At 33.1% G+C, this 13169-nt stretch overlaps 1 protein-coding gene across 5 annotated transcripts; it reads left to right on the plus strand.

Moving 5' to 3' along the window:
* Positions 1–1757: 1757 nt before the first annotated feature.
* Positions 1758–10544, plus strand: LOC132641065 (NAC domain-containing protein 75). Of its 5 annotated transcripts, none has more exons than XM_060357942.1 (7): positions 1758–1859; positions 2367–2665; positions 3044–3221; positions 3629–4233; positions 5010–5306; positions 5999–6103; positions 9881–10544. In XM_060357942.1, the coding sequence occupies exons 2-7, from the start codon at positions 2537–2539 to the stop codon at positions 9968–9970; spliced, it is 1404 nt and encodes a 467-aa protein (XP_060213925.1). In that variant the 5' UTR covers positions 1758–1859; positions 2367–2536; the 3' UTR covers positions 9971–10544. The 5 variants fall into 5 exon arrangements, with proteins under 5 accessions (XP_060213925.1, XP_060213924.1, XP_060213923.1 ...); XM_060357941.1 differs by having other exon boundaries at positions 1843–1981; XM_060357940.1 differs by lacking the exon at positions 1758–1859 and adding an exon at positions 2033–2173.
* The last annotated feature ends 2625 nt before the right edge of the window (positions 10545–13169 follow it).

Raw genomic sequence — 13169 nt, forward strand, 5'->3', positions numbered from 1 at the left:
AAGTTATGCATTAATTTTAAAATAACGCGCTTAAATTTAAACCTTAAAAATTAGTAAACTTAAAGCTAATGATAACAAGTTTTCAAACAAAAACTTATTTCGAACACTTTTCAACCACTAAAACAACGACCCGATCTTTTGCATATCCTTGATGTATTGAGCCTATATTATTAATCGCAAAAAAAAAAATAAAAAAAAATAGGGTTCTATATAAAATATTGACGTTCCGAAGCCTAAAGCATGATTAATCTATGACCAAAGTACGGGAAAAGTGCGAATTTCAACGAAAGACCCCCCCCCCCCCCCCCCCCAAAAAAAAAAAATCAAATCTATTAAGGCCAAATAACGCAGGAAATTCCTGCATTATAGGAAATGATGTCATTAACGCAGGAAATTCCTGCGTTAAAGGAGTTAACTGAGCCGTTACGATTAACTCCTTTAACGTAGGAATTTCCTGCGTTAAAGATACTTTGGTAACAACTTTTTTTCTTAGGATATTTTGGCTCATTTTGATTTTTATCGGGTCATTTAAGTTCCGGACTCTCAATTTCAGTAGGTGTAAATCTAAGTTGTGAAATAAAATACATGTATATTATAATGTATATACATGAACATTACGTATTATTTAATTACAAGGGTGGTGGCGGTCCATCAAGTATACTGCTTATTTTCCTTGCATATCAAGCAATCTTGTACAGCGCCCCCCCCCCCCTCCCCTACCCACACACCCACCCACCCATACTCCGTGTCTCTCTCTCTCTCTTCTTTATCTCTTCGTATATCTTTCAGTGACAATACATGTCAAAAGAATCATGATTAGTTCAAAACCCATGTGAATTACTATCATTTTATTTCCTTTCACTAAATTATCTTTTGTTTCATTTCATAAAGGAGCCTGTAATTCTTAATATTTTTAGAAATTAAAATTATATATGAAGAAAAAAACTGTTTAATTTCCCCCTCTTTATTTTCTCGTCAAAAAGAGAATCGAATAAATACATCAAATGTACTAGTAGTACTTTGTGAGCTAATTACTAAAGACAGACGGAGTATAAATAAATATTCCTTTGCAAAGTACCCAAAAGGGATTGTTTCTTCATATCTTACATGTATTCTTATTTATTCAAATCATGTACTACTATATTCTGTCAAATTTTATAGTGGTAGATAGTCGGGCTTTATTTTATAGAGTTTAGATTTTATACACTAATATTACCCAACAAAAAAAAAAAAAAATTGCACTAACATGTCACTTCTACGATACAGTAATATCGCTGATTAAATTTGTAACTAACATTTTGTCACAGATTAAATTGAGTAAAAAATCTTTACATTGTCAATTTATATACTTCCTCCGTCCCATTTTATACGTTGCGCTTTCATTTTTAGTCAGTAAAAAAAAATGACGCCTTTCTATATTTAGAAATAATTTAACTTCAAAATTTCTCTTTTATCCTTATAATGAAATGATTTACAACCATACAAACAACTAAAGCTTGTTTTAGACCACACGTTCTAAAAGTTTTTCCATATTTATTAAACTCGATGACCAGTCAAACACCCTCATATAAAATGAGACGGGAGAAATAAGTAACTTAGGCAGCTCTTAAAGCATCCCACGTTAGGAATGTCGAGGAAATTTGTATAAGTAACTTAGATCCTTTAATATTTTTAGTTAAGAAACAGAAAGCAGGGTGTGTGTTGGGGGTGTGGGGGTGGGGGGTTGTGCTTTTGTGAAGGCCGTTCCGAAGCTTTTGCTTTAGTAGTCAAGGGGACTCGAAACAAAGGTGTAAGAAGGTTGCTTTAGAGCTTTACAAACAAAGAGAGAGACGGACACAGAAAAAAAAAAACCGACTCAGGTTTTCTTTCTTTCTTATATTTTCCCTCTCTTTCTCTCTCACACACATAAAACATACATAGAGAAAAAACAGAGAAAAAAGGTCTTCATGCATTGCTTAAATTAGCAAAGGGGAAGTTAAAGGTAGGGCATATAGAAGACACGGATATTTATCTTATGTGGCACCTTTTTTTCTTTATCTCTTAATTGGCTTCAGTTAAAGTAAGAGGGAATTCTGGAGGGGTTAAAGTTGGTTTTATATATATCTTCATCCTCACCCCCCTTATTCTTCTCTCTTCTTTCACCTCTTCTCCTCCCCTTTTCCAGTTTTTTAGGGTACTACTCTTAACTTGTTACTATTTGGCTTTTTTCTTTTTAAATACACACCATGTTTGAGTTATAGTATATGTTGCTAGCTTTTATAGGATTTTCTCTTCTTGGTCGAGGGAGAGATCTTGGATTTTATTAATTACTAGTAATAATATTCTTTTCGTTTCTGAAAGATATTAATGTTTTGTTTGTTTTATAGTCCACAGGATTCTTGATATCTATGAAGCTTTTCAAAGGGTTCTGCTTGATACCAAGATTTCCTTAGAGGATCATATGGAAGAATTTTTGCTGAGGTAATAGTTTAGAAAAAGAAAGAATCATTTATCTACCAATAACCAAAAAAAAAAAACAAAGGAAGAAAAAAAAGCAATGAATAAGAGTAGTCATCAGTTGGGATCCATAAGCAGTTCTGATCTAATTGATGCAAAGCTTGAAGAGCACCAATTGTGTGGATCTAAGCAGTGTCCTGGTTGTGGACACAAGCTTGAAGGAAAGCCGGTACGGTTTTTTACTTTCATAAATAGTTTACTTAATATTCTTTGCTTCATTAGAAAGATTTCCATAAGAAAAAATATAGAAAAAAAAAGGAGAGGCTAGAATCAAATCAAGATAAAGAATCATGCTTGCTAGCTGCTTCATGAGTATTTTCTTTAATCATATTACATTAAATGTTTCCTTTTTCTTTTTAATTCAAATTACAAAAATGTTTCTTTCTCTATAGGAGTACTTAATATTGTCATTTCGAAAAGGGTGTCTTCTTGTAATTTTAATTCTGCGGTTTTTCCTTTTATGTTTGTGAAGAGTATTTTGGATTTTAATTAATACCATGATTTAGCTAATATAGTAGTGTTTTTTTTTTTTTTTTTTTTTTTGCAGGACTGGGTAGGTCTACCAGCAGGAGTGAAATTTGACCCAACAGATCAAGAATTGATAGAACACCTTGAAGCAAAAGTAGTGTCTAAAGAATCAAAATCTCACCCTTTGATTGATGAGTTCATTCCTACTATTGAAGGAGAAGATGGGATTTGCTATACTCATCCTGAGAAACTTCCAGGTATTGATCAACTCTTTATCTCCCCTACCTACAAACACAAGAAATATGGGCAATTTCTTGTACCATAATTCAAGGAGGTAGGTTTTACTTCTCATCTTTCTTGTTTGCAAGGGAGAAAGAAATTTAAACTGTATGTGTTTTAGGGTTTTCTTTATTCTCCTTGTCATGTTTTTCCTCACTGACATTCAAGAAAGAGTTTAACTTTTATACGCTGACAGTATATGATTTTTTTTATACTATCAAGTTACTTCAAAGATAACTATAGGTAACTGCTTATAATAATTAGAATTAGTAACCCGAAAAATAACGTCATAACATGTAATATATGTTAAGTTAAATCCTGGAAGAAAACTTTTGAGTTTGTCCTACCTAACAATGATTTTTACCAACTGCTTTGCCTTGTTTAGGTGTTACAAGGGATGGGCTAAGTAGGCATTTCTTCCACAGACCATCAAAAGCATACACAACAGGAACAAGAAAAAGAAGGAAAATCCAAACAGAATGTCAAGACTTGCAAGCTGGGGGTGAAACCCGTTGGCACAAGACAGGCAAGACTAGGCCAGTAATGGTGAATGGGAAGCAAAGAGGGTGCAAGAAAATTCTAGTTCTCTACACAAACTTTGGGAAGAACCGGAAACCGGAGAAGACAAACTGGGTAATGCATCAATACCATTTGGGACAACATGAAGAAGAGAAAGAAGGTGAACTTGTGGTGTCAAAGATATTCTATCAGACACAACCAAGGCAATGTAATTGGAGTAACACTACTAGCAGTGCTGGAGGTGGAGATCAAGCAAACAGTGATAATGTTAATAGCAGAAGGGATAGTGGGAGTGGGAGTTGTTCTTCATCAAAGGACATCAATAATACTAATATCCCTTCTTCTCATAGGGATGAATTGTCTGCTGCTGTTTGTGCTGCTATGTCAACTTATACTACTATGGATAATATTCAACAATTCAAACCTGAACATTTTAGCTTTCTCCCATTTAGGAAAACCTTTGATCATGAGGTATTCAATTCTTTCTTTTTTCTCCATCTCCCCTTTCTACATTAATCAATTCTTCCACTATATACTTCTCATCCATTAGAAAGGATATACTCCCTCTGTTTCAATTTATGTAAACCTTTTACTATTTGGAAAGTCTACGAGGTGGTTCTTTGACCATGCTTTCCTTACATTTTTTCTAAATTATTTTAATTATAAATTACCATGACTTATAGTACTTTTAATGTAGTTTCTAAATATATAAATTTTTTAAACTTGAAAAATATATGTCAAAATTTAGGGTTCAAAGTTATAAAGTTTGACCCTTGTACTCCAGAAATGTTCACATAAATTAAAACGGAGGGAGTAGTGTATTTCTGCCTACTCTTTGGATGCATTTAAACGAAACTGTTGATATTCTTGCGTAGTTTTTTACATTTTGTTTTGATTTTTTTTTTTTTAATGCCCGCTATTTCATCACGTGATACGTAGGTGAGCAATTAATAGTATTTGGTCCTAAGACTCAACTATTTAGCTTCGTGAAACGTCAAATTCATGCTAGACAAGAAGAAAACAAGACACAACCAAATAAACGTTGTTTTTCAGTTTCTACATACGCTGATACACATTGCTTAAATAAGTAGCAAATGAAAATTATAGTACTACACTTGCTTGATAATAACTGTCAATATTTTACTCTTGTTGTTGAGCTATTAAAAAGAGAAAAAAGCATTTCAATCTACCAGTAAGATTGAAACTTAAAATAAAAAAGATAACACCAAAATAACAAAATTTTGCAGGCAGGCATTGTAGTAGGTGAAGGTTCAATTGCAAGGGAAGGTGGCCCGGCAGCAGCTGCAGCAGCGGACGAACGTGACATGGGTGAGCCACATGATCCTCAGCTGCACCAACACCAGCACCAGCACCAACACCAACAGCATCATCTGGTTTCGACCACTGCGTTCCACATTAGCAGGCCAACGCCGCCAATATCAGCCATTTTAACTCCTCCTCCTCTCCATAACACATCCGTTATTCTCGGTGAAGATGCCTTCCATGTTCCCAGATCAATAATCCTTCCAAATGACAACTTTCAGGTAACTCAGAAACAGAATATCACTTTCTTCTTTCTTTTTCGTCCTTTTATAATGAAGTAGGGACACTGAAAAAGAAAAGTCAGTACTTTTATTCGTCTAGTTTAAATTTCTTACCTTGTAAATGAGATAACTATATGTAATTGTTCACAAAAAGTGAGATTGTTAATCTGAAAAATAAGATACATTACTTAGGGGCAGATGTAGTAAATAGACTAGGTTCATCTTAACCCAATAACTTTGGCTTAGATCTTATACATGTTTTAAAAAATCACTAGATATAATAATAATAAAAAAAATATTTCAAATCCATTAATTAGATTGATGTGATATAATTTCAATATCGACCCCATAAAGTTCAAATCTTGATTTTGCTTTTAATATTACTTGCTATAGTAGCAGGTTAAAATACAAAAATAATGATGAAGTATAAATTAAAAATATATACGTTAAATCCTACGGATAACGACTGACATGTTGATAGGTAATAAGTGCCTTTGAAAGAAAAAAAGAGGTGGAAGTAGAGCTGCATTAGCAACATGATGAGTTTATATGTCAATAACTAAAAAATAGGAACTAGAAATAAGCTCTTCCATTGAGGCGTTTACACATCCATGTTTGTTGCAGACAATACATGATCACAAATATGATTATGTTCGAGTTTTGTTCTAATTGAGTGTATCATCTTTCGGCAGCAACAGCAACAACAGCAGCAGCAACAACATCATAAACTAGGAGGAAGGTCTGCATCTGAATTGGAACAATTAATTATGGGCTGCACTTCAACTGATATCAAAGGAGTAAGTTACCTACTTTTTGACCTTCAATTTCAAGATTATATATCATACTCATTTGTACACAATCGAGAAAGAATATTAAAAGGAATAAAGAAAGGGATATGGGTAGGATAAGAACGTAATTTACTTCTTTATTTGATTATTATTTTAACAAAAGAAAAGGAGCTAGAAGCGTAGAGGCTTTTCCTTTATCTCTTTATCTCTTTATTCTTTGCAAATTTTGTGCTCTTATAGTTTTAATGGCAAAGCATGATCACATGACCAGATCGGATCTACGTGTCCTCTACAAAAAATTACAGTATATATATAGAGTAAATTTTCTGTATTTATGTGCATATATTAACTTTTGAACACCCTCGGCAAAAAATTACAGTGTATATTAAGTTTTTTTTTTTTCGAACACCCTGAATAAAAATCTTAAATCTGCCACTGCACATGACTCGTAAAAATTACTGAAATTGGTACCACAAGTGATATAAATTTAGAGCTTGCGAATTTCCGCTTACTCTCAATTAGTACAATTCTTTTTCATATTATGTGATATTATTTTATATTTAAAAATAATTAAATCTTAAATTTATTATTTATCCTTAATTACATGCTAGTAATTTATAACTACACAACTATATAATGACATTTTAAGATCACAAATGTTAAATATTTTTCTTTTTTTCTTCTTTTTGAACTCTACATAGTCAAATAGATTGATATAAGATGAAATAGGAGTAACTTTTTAAGGAGTGTCCATAATAAATCATCATGTGAAAAGGACACAAAATACTCAATTGCATGCATGGGATTCAGTAGTCAAAAGGTAACTGTGATCAAACCGTTTTCTTTTACTTTCCTTTTCTTTTGTTTTTCTATTAAAAAAAAAAGAGAAGTGATATGCAGAAAGGAAAAGAGTTTGGCTCTCCCTTATTCCCTTCCAATCTCCTTTACTTCCTCGCGTCTTTCTCTCCTTCCCTCACCTCTTTCGTATTGCACCATTTTCTTCTTTACAATAATTTCATCTCTGTTACCCCTTTTATCTCAAATTATGACACTTTTTTTTTTGTTTTTATCTTTGTTATATTTAAAAATAATTTAATTTTAAAATTTTCATTTTAACTCTTAACAAGATGATTTATAGTCATATAAATGTTTAAGATTTATTTTAGACCATAAATTTTAAAAGTTTTTTTTTACTTAAACTTCCTGTCCAATCAAATAGTGCTATAAAAATTGACGTGAAAGGAGTAAGTTTGCATATATGTTCCACTCTTTCTTTCTCCTTCCTCTTTTTCATTTGCCCGTTCGCTTGAAGTTGCTCCATCTTACCATGCATATAAAATTGGACAAGCTTATGATTTTTGATAAAGGTGCTTGTTATCTTTGGTTTTTCGCTTTGAATTCAAAATGTAAATATTTCATAGTCCCGACTAAGTTGTCCTGGTTCTTAACCATATGGAACTATATTCAATTCACACTTGACAAAAATCCAATAAACTAGAATAGGTTGGTTAAATGACATTCTGACATAAATCCTTCACAACAAAATGGTTCATTGTAGCACGAAATTTCTGATGATGTAGGCAATACCCTAAGAGGCTAGAGGTCGGTCGCAGCTTCCAAATATAAATTGAATCCTTTTGTGTTTTCTTCCTAAGTACAAATTTGTATGCATTTGCTATAAAATGACGATTCATAATCTCACACACTAAACAAAGATACTCCAACCTCTTGATTTATAAGCTATATTTTTTATATTAGGTGGGTGTAAAATTTGAACCTAGAACTGAAGAAGATTATAGAATAATATTGAGTGTAACAATATAACTCTTTATGTTTCTCTTTTTACCTCTCTACATGAGGTAATGACTTCATTATATAGCTATGCATTCTCTATTTAAATTGAGATCGGACTCTATAATCACAATCTTAGTAATATAGTTAATCCTAAGCTATGTCAATAGTTAAATACTAATTATAAGCTAATTAGGCTCTACTACATGTTCTATCTATCATCCTCCTCAAGTTGGATGGCAATGATACAACTCCAAGATTGCTCTAGAATCCATGTAAATGAACCTTGTGTTCTCTTGGCTTGAAAATTCATGGCTTGATAAATACGATCCTTCTTGCTATCCTTTTCTCTCATATCGTATCCTCTCGCACTAACAAGTTGAGTGAAGGTCGGATATGGAGTCTTGCCTAGCATAACAATCCTCAAGGTTTTGTATTTGTTTCAAGAACCTTTAGCAAAATCTACAACCTTGCTATCTTCGTCTAACGCGTTTGCGTATAGTGGTGAGACTATGACAAATTCCTTTAAATTCTTTATGTATTCATCTACAAAATTTGATCCCATCTTGATACTCTGAATTTGTTGTTTCAATTAAAATTCCTTATCCTTGGTAGCTTGTAGGTAATTATCTTCAAGATTTTCCAGAATTTGCCCGGTCGAAGTGCAGCCATTAATAAGGAAGATTGACTGTTCAGTCATGGTTCTAGTTAGCCAACTTCTCACCACGATGCCTTTTTCTTCCCATTCTATAAACTCATGGTTGACGATTTCTTCATCATTTTTTTCGTTTACCACATTTATAGATGGCGGTTCCTTCACAATAATATCACTAATCTTTAGGGTCTGCATCAACCGTCTTATCTAGGTTCTCCCAAAAAGATAGTTTGAGAATTTCAATTTTATGAGACATATAACTATGAATTGATGGGAGAGATCCTAGTGAAAGGGAGAGAGTGGAGGAAGTTGAATTGACCATTAAAGAACGTGGAACAAGGTTGAGGATATAGAATAACTTAGGTTAGAACCAAAGCTTTGATACCATGAAGAATATTATAAAACAATATTGAGTGTAAAAATACAACTCTTTTCGTTTCTCTTCTTACCTTTCTATGTGAGGCAATGACTTCATAATATAGTTATGCTTTCTCTATTTAGATTGGAATTGGACTCTACAATCCCAATCTTAATAATATAACTAATCATAAGCTATGTTACTATTTAATACTAATCATAAACTAATTAGGCTCTACTATACGTTCTGTCAACCAAGAACATCTGCTTGATCTGATAATAGTGTGACTAGCTCTTTGAACACTCAAGCTATTATACTCCCTCCGTCCCATAATAAGTGTCACCTTAGCCAAAAAAAATTTGTCCCATAGTAAGTGTCACCTTAGGAAACCAAGATATAAATTGGCTAGCCTTTTTCATTTCTACCCTTAGATAAAAATTGACAAGTTAAAGTAATATTTAAATGATGATTGGACAAGCCACATAGTAACTTAGTATTGCTGGATTCCAATGTCAAAATGTCTATTACTTGGGCCTGCTCTAATCAAGAAGAAAAAGTAATATAGGGGTAATTTGGTAAATTTTAGATTGCATTATTAGTTTCTTAATATGAATGTTTTTTACTTAAGTGACACTTATTATGAGACGGAGGGAGTATAATGCATGTTTATTTACATAAATATATCTTCAACATCTGAGCCTGCTCCGAATGTGAATTTAATCTCGAGCTAAAACCTTTAGAAAGACGGTTTATGCTGAAATGGTTTAATTAGGACAAAATCCTGGCATTAATCGCTCCCTGGCTAAGAAAACATATCAATAAAGTGTAGGAAAAGGAAGATGTCACTTTTATGCGGTCATGTGCATTTTGGAGAGAAGACGCAAAAAAGAAGATTCTTCATGTGTGATTTCATTTATGACATGCAAATACAAATCCAAAATTTGAATTATCTGAATATGTTTATCAATTTGTGTTGCTGCAGGAGTCTTCCATCGCAAACTCTCAAGATGCTGACTGGTTGAAGTACTCACATTTCTGGCCTGACCCTGACAACCCCGATCATCATGGCTAGGAGAACTCCCATATACACATATATCATTATATTACTATTTCAAGCCTTGTTGAAGTTTGCACAAATAAGTCAACAATTCAAAGAGGACCAAAACTATATACTACTAGTATATATATATATAGTTATATACTTTTTTTCTTTCAATTCACTATATATGATCTTTTTCAACTGAAAGCTAAGGTACTGCATGAGATCTGATAGCTCAACTGAACTCTAACACTACCAATTCAACTAATGTTGGAAAAGCAAAGAAAGAAGAAGAAAAAGAAGGAGACAAAGAAAGGCTGCTCTCTTCTGACAGAGGCAAAATCCAAAAGAGCCAAAGCGAATGCATCTGCATGAAAATCATCACCACTATGATTACCATATTATCTTTATTTCATCTTCTTATTATTTGTTTATTTTTTTTCCTTATAAATTTTTTTTGTTGTTGTTTTTGCCACATGAAACACCCTAGGAAGATTTATGCAAAGTGCATACCGAACTTTGTTAATTGCGTCTATGGACAGTCACTTTTTAGAGTAGAATACTTTCTTTTTTGGGACACAAAATATTTCCCTTTATAGAAATGAAATGTGATATTGATTCTGTATTTTCTTTAGTTCCGTACTTGCACACAGCTTTTGATGAGGTAAATTAAGTTAAAGAGCTTCCGGAAATAAAGCAGCACCTAGTTGGTAACAGATCCAACCTGGCGTACTACTTTAGAGTAGTTAGTATAGTTACTCAACCTTTTGCTTTACTCATAGGTTACTGCTATTTCATGTGAGTAATTGTTTCTTTATGACTTTGTGTTCTACAATTGTCATTACAATATCAATTGAAAAAATTGTATTTTCTGTTAAATAAAATTAAACATAGAGTCATTGTCGAAGAAAATAAATTAAAACTTAATTACTTGCAGTGGTTATTGTTCAAGTGTGTGCTGAAATTCTCTAATCGTGCTGAAATTCTCTAATCCTGAGAATAAACGGCCAAGTTTTCTACCTTATGCATACATAATATATGGGGTATAAGATACACCATACTAATGGAATCACAAGCGTTAAGCGGTATTTGTTTCCATCAAAACTGGAGATAAGGTTGCACAATCAACTCAATATATATCATTATCTCAAAGATAACTATCTCAATATTATCGGAGTAAATAACAATTTAAGAGATAAAAAAAATTCTACATAGTATGTGGACCACAGTAAATTTCTACCATTTCCAACCTAAGACGTAGACATATTGCCCGAGGGATACAGCAGAATACTTCAGAAATTTAGTTGAAAGAACCCCAAAAGTCGGTAATAGTGGAACTTCAGTTCTTAAAGTTTGTAGAACAAAGGAGGGCCCTTGGAGCTAAACAAAGAAAGGAGTGCGGGATTCGGTTAAAATTGTTTATGGAGAACTGACTATATTTGAGAGATAGCGACAGAATTCTCAATATTTCTCAGAGTAACAAAATTCGTATTTCAAGTACGTCTCTTTGTTTGTTTTTACTGTTATTAGTACGTTAGTGCGCTTTACTGCTTTATTCTATTCCATATTCGGGGGCTTTTCCTTCTGCATAATATTATATACTACTAGTAGAACAAATATATATATATATAGAGAGAGAGAAATGTGCATGGAACTTCTTTATCGTTTTATGGGACGTGCATGTATATATATGCATTGAGATAAGATGAAGATGAAATGAATCCACCATGGGAGGGCTTTGGTAACTTCACCGTAGTTTCTCAATCAAGGGAAGGGAATAAAGGTACAAACATGGAACTAAAGGACAACATTAAGCTTTTCACCTTTAAATATTTCTTTTACTTTTTAAAAAATATAAAGAATGCCCTTGACGTGGCACATTTATCTATATATTCTTATGAATTTAATGTGGCCATTGTATAGTTTTTTGTCATCGGGTTGAATCACCTATTGTTGGGTTTTATGTGGTGTGAATGAAAAATAAATAGTGTTTCCCGAAAAGATATCAGAAAAGATTTGCCAGTTTCTTTTTGAACCAATATTGATCAAATTACCCTTTCATTTGACTATAAATTGAGATGTTACGCCTTATATTTAGGATATCAATTTCTCAAATTCTTTCATACCTCTAAATTGTTCTCTACATTTGTTCACAAAACAAAAAATAGAAGAGTTGTGTAACTTGCTCTGTCATTTAGCTTCGCCGGAGTTTTGTAATTTGCTTGCTGCTACTATAGAAACGTTTTTCCGTTCTATTCTAGGAATTAATCCAAATACCTTGGCAACAGTGAGTGGGTTAAAATTCCTTAAGGACACATAATGAAATTATGGGCTCAGATTTTTTTTTTTTTTTTGTTAATTCCATCTTGCCCCGAACCATAGCCTGGACGGAGGACACTTGATGCCTTTACTTGACTGAGCGAACCAACTCTAACATGATAAAAACTTGAGAAGTATAATAGATGACAATGAGACAAGTTTCATAGTATAAAGTTCTTAAAAAAAAAAAAGAGACTTCGTTCATAATTGTTCCTTTAAGTTCAAAACATTAAGACATGAATTGAAATAGAAACAACATCAACATCTGTAAACTTTCTCAACATAGTCTATGAAGCCTCTAAGAAATAACCATGAATAGCAACGTTTATCGGGACAAGGCCATGACATACCCAAAAGCTAATAATTCTAAATAAAGGAAAACTACGTTCTGAAGATCAAGTGAGGCTTACCAAAAGCTGAAGAGTGCGGAAGACATAGCGTGGAGACCTGCGCGTTGAGTATCTGTACCTGCATCGTGAAATGCATAGCCCCCGCCAAAAGGGATATGAGTACTGCGGAATAACACTCGTATGTAAAACATAACTGAATTGAACATCAAAGGGTACATGAAGCGAAAGGAAAGCCAAAGTAATATTGTTGGCATAATGCCATGTGTGAAGTTTTGATGATTGACAAAGCAAACACAATGGGAAACCATGTCTAGATACATGTGATAATAGACAAAGTAATTGAAAAAATCTAGACAGTTGGTTGAGATAAACTAGAGGTTCCAGACAATGAAAAAGGCCTGAAAAAGCAAGCAACACAGGATGGTTAGAACAGGTCCATAGACATGTTCAATTGCAAAGAAGCTACAAAAAAAAGCATACACATGTCTCATGTTGCAAGCATGTGTTTCAATGCAAAGACAAGTGCAAAGATCAGGTCAAAGAGAGAATGAACCATTTGCATA

Source organism: Lycium barbarum, chromosome 5, assembly GCF_019175385.1.
Source record: "Lycium barbarum isolate Lr01 chromosome 5, ASM1917538v2, whole genome shotgun sequence".
NCBI classification, from domain to species: Eukaryota; Viridiplantae; Streptophyta; class Magnoliopsida; order Solanales; family Solanaceae; genus Lycium; species Lycium barbarum.